Here is a 15337-nt window from a genome sequence, read left to right as displayed (position 1 = left end):
TAAGCTGTAACTGCAGCCATTTATTCCAGCGATTCTGCTGCCTGGTAGTAGCAGCTGAAACTTGCTGGTGATCCAGCAGCACCAGGGAGCATGCTAAAGGGACAGCAAGTTTGTGCCATCGTTGTTCAAAATTTGCAAGATAAAAGATCTCACATTGTTTAAATATACTGGCTTGGCAAAAATTGAAGGCACAAAAAGTTATATATATATAAATATGGGGGGACACTCTCCCTTCCAACTCTTGTCCCTGGGACAGTAACTGTGAGCCAGGGAGTGCGGGGACCTGAGGCTGTGAGGAACTGGTCAGAGCCCTCCCACCCCTAGCTCTGCCCTGCCTGTTGATGGCCCTTCCTGGCTCACTCCCTTTCTCAGATGCCTCAGAAGACAACAGTTTGCAGCGGTCGGTGTCCATGGCAACCGGGTTGAACCTGATGCAGAAGCAGAAGGTGAAGACCATTTTCCCACACACCGCGGGTGCCAACAAGACCTTACTGAGCTTCGCCCAGGGAGACGTCATCACGTTGCTCGTCACCGAAGAGAAGGACGGCTGGCTGTACGGCGAGCACGACACCACCCGAGTGTAAGTCTCCACGGGAACCCTGTGTGGCACAGCCCTCGGGCCGGGGGCGCCATGGCGGGTCCAAGGCCTGTCAGCCAGGGTCATCCATCGACCACAGCTGTGCCCTTGTCAACTGGAGTTACGTGATCTCAGGTTGTTTCGGGCAGTTTGCACATATATAAATTTTTTGCATGAGTAGATTTATTATTTGCTCACACAAAATCACCTCTGAAAGTTTAATTTTTCTTTTAAGTATGGGTTTTGTTTTCTCAAGATAATCTACATATTGGATATACTTCTGTTAGAATTTAACACACAAATTGTTTAAATGCCATCCTTGTTTCAACCCTGAGCAAGTGCACACACCTTCCTGTAACTACGTTTTGTTCTCATCGCGGATTATTCAGGCAAATTTTTAAAAATGGAGAAAACCGAAATATAATTACTATGATCTGCACATATGTGGAGGACACAGTGTGTGTGTTACATGGAGTATCTGAAAGCCTTGGTTCCATCCCGTCCACACCTGGGCTCTGTGGCCCAGTGGGCCGTCCTCCCCAGCCTGCTTAACTGCTCGTCCGCTTCCTGTGAGTCCTGCTAAGAAGGCTTGTTTGCTTGTTCTGCACCTGCAGGAGGGGTTGGTTCCCATCGTCCTACACCAGGTTGCTGGAAGACAAAGCACAGGAAACCGTGGCTCCGCCCACACCAAGGTAGTGAATGTGTTTCGGGGCTTTGGGCCCATCAGAACTGTAATGTGGATCCACAGCAAACCCCACAGAGAAGGCTCAATCTTGCAGGACCTCAGGGATGTGTCGGTTTCTGCAATGATTTCTGTGCGCCAGCTGCTGCCCTCTGTTGGCCTCCCTCCCTCATCCTTACCACCTGCTGGCGCGAAGTCAGGGCACACACGTTTGCCATCTTCTTACTTTGACAGGCCTGATTCTGTTGAACATTCTGGAGGGTTCTCTCACTTGACCTATGCTGTCTTCCTCCATTGGGCCTTACCAAGCTACCTCTTTGTTAGGCACTCTGCAAGCTTATTCTCTGCCTACTTCCTACACGGTGGCACTCCCCCCAGGGCCTGACCAGTGCCTGCCCCACAGCCTCAGCCACACCCACACCAATGGCCTTCAGCCAGCACCTGTTGGTATCTAATCTCAGATTACAGAAACACTGGCTCCAGGGTACTTCATGTTGATGAGCTCATGTGACTTCCACAGCCGCTCTGGGAGGGGGCCCCACTTTAAAAGTGAGGAGACCACGGTACAGGAACTGAGCTGAGCCCAGGTGTATCTGGTAGCTCTCGAGGGACGTTCATGTGGAACCTCTGTGTTCCGTGGACCACTCAGAAGGCAGACCCTCAGCTCCACACACAGCGCTCCCATGCCCCCCTTATCCCTCCATGCCCCTCTGTGTCACCTGCACACCTCGTTTGTAGCAGATGTAGAAGACATCAAAAGTGTCATCTCTTAGGATGTTGAAATCAAGGTTTTTTCAAGTTTGTCAGGTTTTTTTGTTGTTCGTGTTTTAATCTCAAGTGTGCGGGGCTTGCTTAGGTTTTGTTCTAGTCTTCATTTTCTTGCTGATAACTTAAGTAAATTAATCAAAAGTCAGATCTTGATTAGACTAGATTTTCTCTGCTTTTCTTTCATCTTCTGAGTTCACAGTGATGAGCCCGCAGAGGCATCGCTGTCACACCGTGACCTGGGGGGAGGGTGCCGACCCCTCCTCCTCGGCCCTCACCTAACCTGGGTTGTGTCATTTTGGGTTGGAGCTTGGCGCCCGTGAGAAGCGTCAGCACCGTGAACCTCTGTGAGAAGAGCGACGTCGCCATCCCCCCGCCCGATTACCTTGAGTGTCTGTCCACGGGGACCTCTGCTGCCCGAACAGGGGATACAGCCAAGGGCGCCTCCACCTTCAAAGCTCCTGGGCCCAGACCGGAAACCACATCTCCCGTGAGTATGGCCACCGTGTCCCCCCTCGGCGGTGTGGGTGTGGGCAGGATGGCAATGTGTCATTTTCTCCTGAGGTGGCTCTCCCACGACCTTTGGCCTCCACTCCAGTGCTCCTCCGTCCTGCTTTGTCTTGTCAGGAGCCATGTGCGCCCCGCAATGTGGGTTGCTGGATTTATAAGGTTGTTGGTCTCACAGCCTTGGGCCCTGGCTACAGCAGTGCTGTTACCTCACCACCCTCCCTGCTCCTTCATCCCATTTTCATGTTTTCTGATGAGAAACTTGGGTTAAAAGTGATAGCCTGGTTTGTCCTCGTTGTTTACTTTGTGCCGGGATGTGGTGTAAACCAGCTGTGTGTGACCTTTAATCCCAATCCTCCTGGCAAGAAAGGAGAGAATGGTGAACTTGGGGCCGCCTTGTGCGCTCCCTGTCTGGGCAGCAGAACACCTGGGGTTGTAGAAATGGGTCCCCAGCCCCCATGCCCCATGCCCATGGTGGCATGCTGACAACAGGACATGCTGGCATGGAGGTCCTCTCACAGGAGTACTGAGTGACACATTGCATCCCACTTGTATTGGCCTGGATTACTACCATAACCAGACTGTAAAGCTTTTCCACTCTGCGCATGGCAGTAACTGTAGGGTCAGAGCAGCTGGGAAGGACCAAGCCAGCGAGTGCTGGTGGCCTTAGGGCTGGGAACTCCCAAACTAACTGCCAAGTCGGACTTGGAAGTGACCTTCAGGCAGTTTGAGAACATTCAAGTGCCTCTTAAGGCCGGCATATCCTGGAGTTAGCATGTGCGTGCACCGGGTATGTTCAGTGGCGACCCAAGTCCAAGGTGGTTTCTGTATTGTTGGATATCTCCTGTGCCTTACTCTGGGCCCCACGTCCTCCCATCTGAGGGGACCCATAGAGAAGGTGTGTCTCCCAGCCTCACCGCAGTACTACCATGACTGCCTCACAGCAGGAGTCATACAAGTGACAAGGAGTCACTTGTCATGGTCCCAACCAAAACTCTGCCATGAGTGGTATGGCTCTGGACCTACCCCCACCCTGTATGGTAAGTGTTGTGGATTCTCCTGGGGCCAGGCCTTCCAGTCCTCCTGTGCTTACCCCGACCCACAAGGAGCCAAGTGGGGGTCTGTGCCTACCCCCTCTCCTGTGTTCCCTGTAACTGACTGAGTGTAGCCCTGACCAGAGGGTGCTCTGTGGTTCGCCTGCCTGTTGTGTTGGTGGGTGCTTCGCGGGTGTCTGAGGTACACACATCCAGTTGTGTCTGATGATGGCAGCTTTGCTGATGGCTGAACGCCATTGCCTAATTCAGAGTGTTAAGTGGCCTCAAAATGGAATCCTTTTTATTTTTTTGGTTTATTATGTATTTTTATTTGAAAAATAGAGAGACTTCATCCACTGGTTCACTTCCCAAATGACTGTAATGGCGGAGCTGAGCCGATCTGCAGCCAGGAGCCAGGAGCTTTTTCCATGTCTCCCACACGGGTGCAGGGGCCCAAAGACTTGGGCTAGCCTCTGCAGTTTTCCCAAGCCATAAGCAGAGAGCTAGATTGGAAGTAGAGCAGCTGAGACATGAACCAGCACCCATGTGAGGTGCGGGCACTTACAGGTAGAGGACTAACCTGTTTAGCCCCAGCATCAGCTCCAAAAGGGAGTCTTGCTAGAAGTCATCATGAGTATGGAAATTACAAGTGAAAACGCTAACTTGAGAAGTGACAAAGCGCTTCTTTCTGCCACGAGGGCCAAGCCTCCTGCAGGGAACTCCCTTTTCGGAGAGCCCAGTTCGATCCCTCACAACACATGTGCTAGTTTAGACGTGGCCTGGCCTTACTGGCACACCTCTCAGCTCAATCATGACGCACAGCCAACACCGCAGCTGCCCTGCAGGTTGCATACAAGCCCCACCTGCTTCCAGCAGCTTCCTCCTGGGCCTGACCCAAGAGGGGAGGAGGTAACCACTGTTGCCTTGTTGCCTTCCACCGTGGCTCGGCCCCCTCTGGGAGGAGCTCTCGCTCAGTCCAGTCCCCTGGCTGCCTCCAGGCAGAGCAGCACACTGGCGCCCCCTTGCGCCTGCCTGCCCACAGGCTGATGTCCCTGACTGCCCCTGGGTCTGTCACAAGCCAGCAGCCTTAGTTACTGATTTCATGTGAGAGCGTGTGGCAACTAGAGTCCCCATGACACCCCACTGAAAGGAACTTCCTGCTGTACAAACAGCCCAGAGAGTGTTGGAGGAGTTGGACAAGATTAAAACATATTTTAGAAAGACAAATCCCAACTTCACTCCCAGGGTAACTCCTGTTAACGCTGCTTACTTCCTGTGAGACAGTCATGGGTCCACAGGTCCGTGTGTTCACCTCCTGCCCTTCGGCCTCCAAGCCCTTCTGAGAGCCAGTGGCGCCTGCAGGCCTGGCCTGCCCACCTGGGAGCCCTGTCACAGGGCACCCCAGCTTTGTGGCCATCATTGCAAGGAGGCCAGTGAAGGCATCATGGGTGCACAGCTGGCAGCTGGCTGACGTCCCATTTGTGTCACTCACCGACCGAACTTATGTTTTCTGAAGTGATCTTTCTGGATGATTCTGTGCAAAGGTAGGCTAGGGGCCTACAGGTGTTCCCAGTGTCTGCCCAGCTGCCTTGGTCGCCAGTGCCAACCGGGAGCTGTAGGAACAGGCCTCCTGGCCTTGGCAGCCTGAAGCAGGAAACACTCCATATCAGGAGCAGGACAGATGAACAATGCATCTGGAAACCAGAGGACAGGCAGAAGCATACCGGATCCAGCTGTGCCGCACAGCTGCCAGAGCACACGGGCAGCCAAGGAAGAAGACAGTGAAACTTAGGAGTCACTGTTTGCTCATTTTCTGCCCAGTGGCTGCACACAGCTGCCTGGTTGTCATCTTACAGAGTAGCACAACATTCCACCTAGGAACTAGACCAGTGCCATCCCGAAAGCCCTGTCACCCAGGGATGCTGTTGCGCACCCAGCCCATGACTTTGTCATCGGCGACGATGTTCTGACCGCTGCTGGGGAAGTGGTGTGATGGCTCGGGCAGGAGAGAGCGTTGTGAGGGCCAGCCAAGCACTCCACAGTGCTACACACCTCCTACAGTGCCGGGTGTAGCTGCTGTCAGTGCCACGTCACCTCCTTCTGCATCTAGCAGGAGCACACTAAGCCTCCATTTGGGGGAACAGCACGTCCAAGGGGAAGACCCTCCCACACCTCAGGGTGTGGCCACTGGGACAGAGCACAAGTGTGCTGTGGCTGTGAGTTCCTGGGGCGGCCCAGCAGCACCTGCTTGGCATCACAGGGGCACCCTGGTTTTGGCTTTTTGCTGTGTGGGCCTCAGGTTCCCAGACTGAGAATAAAGGCAGGGAGCTGAGAGACCCATCAGCCATGGTGTGCTTGGTAGTCTGAGCTGACCCCCACCAGCTGGGAGCAGTGCTCAGCAGGTGTCCGTGGAGGCACTTTGGGTTTTGGGGTTCTCTCGGAAAGACAAACTATAGATGTGCCTCCTTAGGCTCTGTTCCTCCATGGCCGGGGTCATGGTTGCCCTGGTCACGATGCCAGGCCCCAGTACCCCCTCTGTGAGGACAGGGATGGGAAGAACAGAAGAGTTTTTTTTTTTTTCCCAAGATTTATTTTTATTGCAAAGTCAGATATACAGAGAGGAGGAGAGACAGAGAGGAAGATCCATCCAATGATTCATTCCCGAAGTGACTGCAATGGCTGGTACTGCGCTGATCCAAAGCCAGGAGCCAGAACTTCTTCTGGGTCTCCCACGCAGGTGCAGGGTCCCAAACTGCTTTCCCAGGCCACAAGCAGGGAGCTGGATGGGAAGTGGAGCTGCCGGGATTAGAACCAGTGCCCATATGGGATCCTGGTACGTTCAAGACGAAGATTTTAGCCGCTAGGCCACTGCGCCGGGCCCAACAGAAGCGTTTTAACAAATTTTAGGGGAAAGCCTGGAAGTTTCTTTATTTAAAAAAAATTTTTTTTAATCTGAAAGGCAGAATTACAGAGAAGGAAAAATACAAATTTCTGTGTGCTGGTCTACTCAGCCCTGGCCATTGTGGTCATTTGCAAAGTCAGAAGCCAGGAGCTTTTTCTGAATCTCCTATGTAGGTGTGTGGGCCCAAGGACTTGGGGCACATTCTGCTGCTTTCCCAGGCATGAGCAAGGAGCCAGACAGGAAGTGGAACAGCTGGAACTCAAACCAGTTTCCATATGGGATGCTCATGTTGCAGGCTTATGTCCAGGCCAGCCCTGCTGGGTGCTGTCTGGCATTTGGTCAGAGGCCAGTTGGCTCTCCTCTTGGTGGGTATGTGGGCTGTTAGTTCCAGGGGGCTTGGTTTCTCCCTGCATGTTTTGCCAGGGAAGCACTGCTGGGCCCCGGGCATCCCCGACACTGCAGAACTGTGGTGGTCATGTAGTGGTCGTCCTCCCCACAGCAGGAACCAGCTCACCCAGTGCCACTGAGCTGGACTCAGGCTTCAGTCGGTCCTGCCTGTGGGTACTGTCCCGAGCACTAACCTCTCCTGCTGGCTCTGCTGGAACAAGGTGCTATTCGGTGAGGGCAGCAGCAGCAAGCTGGCCATGCTGGGGGCCTGCACTCCAACCACAGTCAGCATCTTAGGGTACACTCTCCGTAAGCAGCAACCTGACCTCCATCACGGCATACTGTCAGAAACATGGCTTAGCCCAAAGCCTGCTGAGGTAGCTCAGCATGCCCTGTGGGACGAAATCAGCACCCCACTAACGTGCGCTAATAGCACAGCAGCCGTGGCCTCTGCAGTGGTGGACACTGAACTGGCACCAGCTCCTGAGGGTGGGAGGAGCAGGTATGAGGTCACACACCACCCATCCTTTGGAGTCCTAGAGGACCACCGGGGCCCTTGTGTGCAGTCAGGTGTCACGCTGCCCCCTGCTGGACAGCCATTTGCATGGCACAAAGTGGGTGATGAATCCAAGAGGAAAGACCCCCACCTGGCTGGGGACTTGGACCACCCTGGGTCCTGGGTGCAGGTGGCTCTTTGCCTCACTTGTGAGGTCTCCAGCTTCCGTGCTCGACAGTTGGCAGCACGGGAAGTTAGTCACTGTTTTGGTCACTATTCAGGATTCCACAAACCCCCAGCAGCCCTGCTGGCTCAGCTCTAAGCAGTGGTCCACGCTCCCCCCACCCAGGCACTCTACTTCTAGGTGTGGCTGTGTGCAGATTCTGCTGCCACACTCCCAGGAGCACCCTCACGATCCACAGCCAGGTTCCCCGGGCACACCCCACACCTGCCAGGGAGCTTGGTGGGGCCCTGTTAAGCTGTCCTTGGGCCTCACATGTTCTTCCCCATGGGTCTTCTGTGAAATATCCCAAGTTCATGGCTTCACCCACTTCCTCTCTCCCACAGAATGCTGCCAATGGGACCACAAAGCCGCCTTTCCTCAGGTACGTGTAGCACCCCCAGCTCCTCAGGAGACTCTGGCCACCTGAGTCACCACCGTCAGCTGTAGACGGGGACAGCTGGGCTCCTTCTGGCCTGGAACAGGACACGGGACGGGGAGAGGGGATTGCAGTATGGACAGCCCGGGGCCGAGCAGCGGCCTCCCAGTGTGGGCCCTGGGCTCTGAAGTCCCGTCCTGGGCCAGTCCCTGTGCAGTTTCCTCTCCCCGCAGTGGAGAAAACCCCTTTGCCACCGTGAAGCTGCGACCAACAGTGACAAACGACCGCTCGGCCCCCATCATCCGGTGAGAAGACAGCAGGGGCTGTCCTGGTTCCTGGGCCGAGTCCTGACGTCTGAGTGCTGTGAAGGGTCGGCCGCAGGCCACTTCGCCAGAGGGTGCCTGATTCGCAAATCGACATGTGTCAATCTGACATAGCTGGGGTCACACATTTCTGTCCTTACGATAAATAAGATTAGTGATCAGCTCAATCATTGATTTTTCTTCCTAGTCTCAAAAACCAAACAGTAAACTTGGCTCCAGTACTTACTTTCTTGTGTAGTTAGCAGCTGGAGGAAGGGGTAGTGTGGGCTTGGTGACTGGCCAAGACCACAGGGCTATCTTGTACAGCATGAGACTGCTGAGTAGTGTTATGTTTAGCTAAAGAAAATATTCTCCAAGTTTGCATCTTTGCATGCAAACCATATTTTAAATTATGAAAATATTATATAAACTAATAATTTTTTAACTTAAAATTTAAACTTTTGATTGAATAAATGTAGAGCCGCCCAAGACTGGACGTTCCCTGCGCTCCCCCGGCAGTGGTGTGCAGGCCGCTCGCCTGAGCCCTGCAGAGGGGTTCTGAGGGGGACTGGACCCACTGAAGGCCAGCCCATGGGACACGAGCAGCCCAGGGCTCTGCCCATGGCGTGCTGACCAGTTTACTCAAACTGAGAGCGCATGTTCCTGTAAATCTGACCCAGGCACTGACCCACAAACAGCTTAAAGAGCCAGTGTGACCTGGGCGGTGGTTCAGAGTCGGGGGGCCATATTTCTGCCTAGACACTATGGCCAGTCTGAGGCAGCAGTCCCAAGCCAGTGGCTGGGCCCCTCTTAAACAGGCATGCCCTGCATCCAGGGGGTGGGTGTGACCGTTGAGGCTTCCTGCGGCGGGGTCCCGACTCGTCCCTGGGAGAACAGACCAGGAGGCACTCATGGGGGACTGCGCTAACAATCCCAGGACCACCCAGCTACACTGAGGCTCATGCCCCAGCCCACGGTTTGGGAAGCAGGTTCACGGAGAACAGGGTCTCAGCTTTGTGCAGGTCCCTGGGATTAACCGAGTCCCAGCCCGGAACCATGGTGGTCACTCACCAGGCCAGCCCCACACTCATGACACTAGGGTGGGTCCTTTGTGAATGTCAAGATATGACACTAAGCTTCAATAAACTGGAGTTTGAAAGAAGCACCCCGTGTGGGCTGCCTCCCGGTCTCTGGTTGGGGTGTTGGAGGGAGGCTTGGTATGAGCAGCAGGCAGGGAGTGTGCAAAGCAGACCACAGAACCAGGTAAGTAATGGTACGAATCTTGTTTATTTAAAAGGGTATTTCTCACCTCTCTCAAACTGAAGACTGCAAAAAATAGAAGCTCTCGGGGCCTTGGGAGCAGGGCCCCGGGCTCACGTGTGCCTCCCCCAGCCCACCTCGCCCGACCCAACAGTCCCGAAGCTTCATCCATCAATGAGCGACTGTACACATTTACATTAGGAAAGAGCCGGCCAGGAAGCCGGGGCGTGCCCTCTAGCCGAAGGTGGCGCCACAGTTGGGGCATCTCCGCTTCTTCAAGGCAAAGCAGCAGATGAACCCGAAGGGGAACAGGATGATGGCCAAGAAGATGCCCAGGAAGGTAAAGCAGTCCTCCAGCACCCCGACCCTGCGGAGAGAGGGCACCCCATCAGCACCTGCCCCCTACCCGGGGCGACCAGAGTCACCCCAGTCCCCAGAACAGATGCTGGCTTCCCAACAACTGGGGCTGCGCTTTCACCCCTGAACCCTGTTCCTCCATGACATCCCTGGAAACAAGACCAAAAACGAGTCACGGCTTTTTCCACTAGGGGACACCCCCAGAAGTGACAGTTTGGGGTGGGATTTCATCTATCTGCCACCTCAAAAATCACACCTGCTCACAAAGTGTGCATCCTGGTAAGACGCCGGGACCTCCACTGTACTCTGCCAGTACACACAGGTCGGGCCGAGGCCCTGAGTGGGACAGCAGGAACCCCATGGCCAATTCAGCCCCACAGGCTCTGGCTAGCTCCATCTGCCAAGGTCTGGACCCAGAGCTGAGACTAAAACCCAAGCTATAACAGCACAGCTCCCCTCTTCCCCTACCCCGCCCCAAGGCTACTCCTGACTTCCCAGCACCTCCCCTCCACCCCCAAATGTCACAGCACACACACCTGGGAGGGGGAGACAGGAGACACGGATCCAAGGAGCCTCTCTGGCCAACAGTGACAGCTCCTGCTTGTCCCTGCCCAGGGAAGGACCCGCCACCCCCATTGCCCAGGTGCCCCTGTGCTGCTCAGCCAGCCTCCGGTCTCCAGGCACTGTCCTCAATATAGCTAGCAGGCCACACCAGGTGAAGTGGACTGGAAGCACCCACGCAGGTGCATGCAGAGGCAGCAGGTCACAGCCCAGCATAGGTGGGCTGTGGAAAACCAGGACACAGAGGGCACCCCAGACTGCCAATGCCACAGCAGGAGGACTGCGCCTGCCAGCACCCGGGCACACCAGGGATCGGAGCTCCAGAGAGCTGCCCTGAGCAGTGGGACTCAGGCCTCTTCCTCCATGTCAGGGGACCAAGGTGTGCGAGAGCCTGACCTCGCACCCACCTGAGGGGAGCACTAAACTCATCTAGGAGCTTGCCTCTGGTAAGAGCCACAGAGAAGCAAAATGAGTAGGGCACGGGCGTGGAGCCGCGGTGACCATGCTGCTGGGATGGGTTTGTCACTGGCACCTGGCTTCAGCCTCGTCTGGCTGCAAGTCCTGCCAGCACCTGGGAGTGAGCAGCACCTGGAAGCCTTTCTCACCTTTCAGATACAGAGAACACTGTCTGGTTAGCTTGGGGAGACGGTCCCTTCTTGGAAGCCCTGGCGAGCTTGGTTTCACCTGGTGTTCCCAGCACCGGGCTGCATAGCTGCATGGAGCCTTAGGCAGCCGTCCCGCAGAGCACCGCGCGAGCAGGACTCCACAGCCATCCTGCTCAGGACACAGCTCAGCTGAGCCGGGCCCTTGGCACACCCACCATGGTCAGGGAGGCCAGGGGACAGCAGGTTAAACTACCGCCTGTGATGCCAGCATCCCCTATGGACATTGGTTTGTATTCTGACTGCTCCACTCCCTGCTATGGCCTGGGAAAGCAGCAGAGGATGACCCTAGTCCTTGGGCCCTGCACGCACGGAAGACCTAGCTAGAGGTCCAGGTTCTGGAATTTTTGGCCTGGCCCAGCCCTGGTTCTGGAGGGCATTTGGAGACTGAACTAGCAAATAAAAGGTCTCTCTCCCTCAAATGAATCTTAAGCAACTTAGGCCGCCCTGCGCCACCAACTGTCCCCCTCGGAGGATCGGGATGTGCTGGGCTGAGGATTCCAGAGGCTGGGGGCCCTAAACCAAATCATGAAAGGCCCATCAGCGAAATCCCAGGAAACAGCAGGGTGTGCATCAGGCATAAGGAATATCCCACGAAAAAGTGGAGAGCTCCCAGGGACCTGGAGGGCACAGGCTGGCTGACCGCCTTCCCAGGCTGCTCAAGGCAGTGAGGAGGCAGAGCTAGGAGTGGGGCCCAGTATGCCAGTGAAGGCGGGGCAAGTCGGGTGGCCTGGAGGCTGTTCTGGCACCAAGCACCCAGGCTGGAGAAGCCCTGCCCACATGGTGCTGGTTCCCCAGAGCACCCCAGCACGAGAGCTACTGGGCCGAGAGCACACGTGCCTCGCCGGAGACACACCCTCCGTGGCCGAGCAGGGCCCTCCAGCTGCAGGAGCGGGCTACAGCAGGAAAGACCCCCCCCTCTTCTGAACTGAGCAGCACAACCTCCCCTCCAACAGACCCCCAAAATCCACACATGCCTCAGCTGGCTCAGAGTGCCAGCCCAGCATGCCCTGTGCCCACTCTTGTGCAGTGTTCACGGGGTAGGGGGCAGGGAATTGTCAGGGAAGCCATGGGAGCTAGGGAAATTAGGGAACTAATTCTGAAAACGCCTATGACTGTGCAGTTAGCAGCAGCTGCTGCAGAGCAGGGGCCGGGACCTGGAGCTGTGGCAGCCCTACACCCATCTCTAGAAGTGGACTGGCCACCAGGCACTCTTACCACCCCAGCCTCCGAGAGCCAGGCAGGCAGAGCCTCAGGCCACCCCTCATGTCCCCAAACCTCACCTGTCCCACCATCCAAGCCCCTGAAGTGCCAACTCTGCCACTAGGGGGTGGAAGGGGTCAAGCCTGAGTTCAGACTTGCCCACCCACAGCCCAGGGCAGTATCCTGGTGGCTAATCTGTCCCCCAACCTGTCCCTGCTGCCCCTGCCTCGGGCTAGACTATCTGAGGGACAGGCAAGGCCCGTTCAGCCCCATCCAGCCACTGCTGGCTCTCCTCCCCCAAGGCTCCCCCCCAGGTCACAGGTGGGAGGAGACATCCCTCCTCCATCCCTCAGCTCCCCAAGGCTCTGACACAGCCCCTCATTGTGGGGCCCCCTGCAGACACCAAGCCCTGACACCCAGCTGCTCCCCACAATGGCTTCCAAGGATACAAGCAGTGTCCACACTGCTCACTCAGTGCTGCCCCTGGGCCTCAGGTGGCCTTGGCCTTATCTTTCTCCCGGGTGCCAAGCCCCCCACTTCCCTATCCCCCTCATGCATCATGGTCACCTCCCCATAGAACACCCAGAGAGGATGAGGGCTGGCTATAGGGTGACCACCGAACCGAGCCCCAGCAGGCCTTTGGGCAGGGCAGGACAGTGCTGCAGGGAGCAGAGCACCCAGCTCACCTGCTGGGCTCAAAGGGGACAGCCAAGCTGGGCCACTGGAGCAGGAGGCTCAGCCAGGATGGCAAAAGGACAGGAGACAGCATGGGCCTCGCTCAGAGGTTACTGCAGGCGTGTGACTTGGGCAAATTCCTGCCAGGCCATTGGGGAGGGCAGAGAGACAAAGCCAGGCGCGCTAGATATGGAGAGGGAGGAAGTGTGGTCACATGACAAGCAACTGGTCTCCCCCAGGGCAAACATGCCAGACTGTGGCTGCTCTGGATCACACACACCCACCCCCAGCCTCTCCCGGCCTGCCACAACAACTCAGCCCAGGGTGGCACCCACCCCTCTGCTGGAGAGGCACCAGAGGAGTGCACAGGGCAGGGCTGGAGGCCACCACAACAGGCTTAGACGGAGGACCCTGCTCCCCAGGCAGGGAGCACCAACCCTGTCCCTATGCCAAAGGCCTAGGGAGCTTGCCTGGGTCTCTGAAAGCTCACAACCTACACCCTCACACAAAGCACTGATCAGAGAAGCAGCTCCAGACCTGGACCTGGACCTGGACCTGGACCCTGACCCTGACCCCTGGAGCTCCAGGGCCCTGGGAGAGCAGGCCACTTCCGGCCTCCTGCAGCCACCTGCTCCACCCTCCAAGTTCACGTGCTTGGGCTGGCAAGAGCCCCCACCATAGGCCTCATCAGACACCCACCACAGCCCGCCTAGGTGTGGGAAAGCCTGGCACTAGCTCATCTGGTAGCCAGGGCCCCGGGGGGCACAGGCGAAAGGGGCAGCAGTGAACTCCCAGGCAGACCTGATCCTGCCCCACAGCCCTCCTTACACCCCAAAGATCAGTGGGGGCTCCCCTGCTAGGGATGGGCCCTGGAGTCTTCTAGCTGGGACGAACAGAGCTGTGGGTGCCAAGAGCAGTCACAGATGCTAACACAAGTCTCCATTACCCACTAGCTCCTCCAAGTTCCCAGAGAGACCTCTGCCCAGCAGGGCAGGCTGCAGCCTCCCCCAACACCCTCACCAGGCCTCGAACCCCCAGCTTCCTATCCTGCCTGTGCTCCTTGGCTGCTGAACAGGTGCTGCAGTTTGCATCCCACCCGACCCCGTGGGCACTCTGGAACCCCAGCACCACACACTTCACTCCCCTGCCCTGGCAATGCCCCCTCCCATCTGGCTGCCCCCACACTCCTGAGATAAACTTGCCCCATTCGGGGCCTTACAGTGGCCACTTAGGTAATGAGGGCCAAGCAAGGGTTTCGCCACTGGTCTCCACTTCCTCCCCCACCCCCACTCCAACAGGCCCATCTCAAACACGGGGCACCCCCTGGTGCCAAGTCCCACTGCAACCTGACTCCTCCTGCCGGGCAGCTGCACCCAGCACTCACTAAGTTTCTGCAAGTTGCCACACACTCCCCCAACAGGACCCCGAACAGAGGAACGCCTGAACCAGCTGACCTCCGCCTCTGCAGACACACTGGCCACTGGGTTGCGGGCGTCGGAGAGGGGTGGAGGGGGTCTCTAGGTACCCTTTTCCCCCACTCCCGGCCCGACACAAACCTCACACCAGCCTCAACAACCAACTTGCACAAACGAGACACACCTGGTCCTCCGCCGGGAGGCCTGCCCAGGGCGCACCCCCTCGGCCCCCGCCCGGGGAGGGGAACCCACTCCAAGCCCCAGCCCCGAGGGGACCCCGTGGCCTCGGCGCGTCCCAAGGCGGCGCGCACTCACCTGCACACCGGGCAGCCTCCGACGACCACGATGGAATTGGCGGGGTAGCGGGTGACGCCCCGGCTGTGGATGTTGTAGACCCTGGGATGCTGCGTGGGTAACCCTGCGGGCGGACGGAGGGGGACAGCGCGTCAGAAGGCCCGTTGGAGGCCGCGACCCCCGACCCTGAGTGCGTCTCGAAGATACAAAGTTCACTCAGAACAAGGCCCCGGCCACTCTGGCCACAGGACCGGCCCTCCACTCCTCGCTCCCTCCGCGCCCCGCGGCCGGGCCCACCTGTGACGAGGTAGGGGTAAGGCGGCGGCGGGGGCGCGGTGGGGATGGTGCCGTAGCCGTGCGGGCCGCACGCGTAGTCGCCCTGGCCGCTCTCCAGGTTGTAAGGCGGCGGCCGGTCCTGCAGCAGGGGCTTGTGGTCCATGGCGGTCCGGCCCCGCGCCCGCCCGGCCGGTGGCTCGCCCGGCGGGGACGGGCACAGGGACGGCGACCCGGGCGCACGGGGGTCCCCGGGAGGCGCGACGCCGGCTGGGAGGCGGAGGGGACGGGGGCGGCGGCCCGGGCGCACGGGGGTCCCCGGGAGGCGCGACGCCGGCTGGGACGCGGAGGGGACGGGGGCCGCGGCCCGGGCGCACGGGGGACCC

The 15337-nt window shown here is 57.6% G+C and overlaps 2 protein-coding genes across 3 annotated transcripts in view; one reads left to right on the top strand and one right to left on the bottom strand.

The window, feature by feature from the left end:
• BAIAP2L1 (BAR/IMD domain containing adaptor protein 2 like 1) overlaps window positions 1-9416 on the top strand; it is an 80461-nt gene extending 71045 nt beyond the window's left edge. For both annotated transcript variants that reach the window (XM_012930993.2, XM_058680301.1), the window contains exons 10-14: window positions 373-580; window positions 1192-1269; window positions 2334-2514; window positions 7918-7955; window positions 8183-9416. In XM_012930993.2, coding sequence (XP_012786447.2) covers window positions 373-580; window positions 1192-1269; window positions 2334-2514; window positions 7918-7955; window positions 8183-8258 — 581 coding nt within the window. In that variant the 3' untranslated portion in view covers window positions 8259-9416. The remainder of the gene's footprint in view (window positions 1-372; window positions 581-1191; window positions 1270-2333; window positions 2515-7917; window positions 7956-8182) is intronic.
• A 182-nt stretch (window positions 9417-9598) lies between these two features.
• Window positions 9599-15320, bottom strand: BRI3 (brain protein I3). Its single transcript, XM_004599297.3, has 3 exons — window positions 14976-15320; window positions 14700-14802; window positions 9599-9878 (listed from the first exon to the last, which is right to left on the bottom strand). Exons 1-3 carry the CDS (start codon window positions 15115-15117, stop codon window positions 9746-9748), a joined length of 378 nt encoding a protein of 125 aa, XP_004599354.1. The 5' UTR covers window positions 15118-15320; the 3' UTR covers window positions 9599-9745.
• Window positions 15321-15337: the final 17 nt, after the last annotated feature.

The sequence above is a fragment of the Ochotona princeps genome, chromosome 24 (genome assembly GCF_030435755.1).
Source record: "Ochotona princeps isolate mOchPri1 chromosome 24, mOchPri1.hap1, whole genome shotgun sequence".
Classification (NCBI taxonomy): domain Eukaryota; kingdom Metazoa; phylum Chordata; class Mammalia; order Lagomorpha; family Ochotonidae; genus Ochotona; species Ochotona princeps.
Note: the sequence above shows the minus strand (reverse complement) of the source record. Positions and strands in the feature narration are given on the sequence as shown.

Coding starts and splice junctions, on each gene's coding strand:
- BRI3 (XM_004599297.3), bottom strand. CDS start 15,117: ATGGACCACAAGCCCCTGCTGCAGGACCGGCCGCCGCCTTACAACCTG. Junction 14,803..14,975: donor TTACCCCTACCTCGTCACAG/GTGGGCCCGGCC, acceptor GTCCGCCCGCAG/GGTTACCCACGCAGCATCCC. Junction 9,879..14,699: donor GGAGGCTGCCCGGTGTGCAG/GTGAGTGCGCGC, acceptor CTCTCTCCGCAG/GGTCGGGGTGCTGGAGGACT.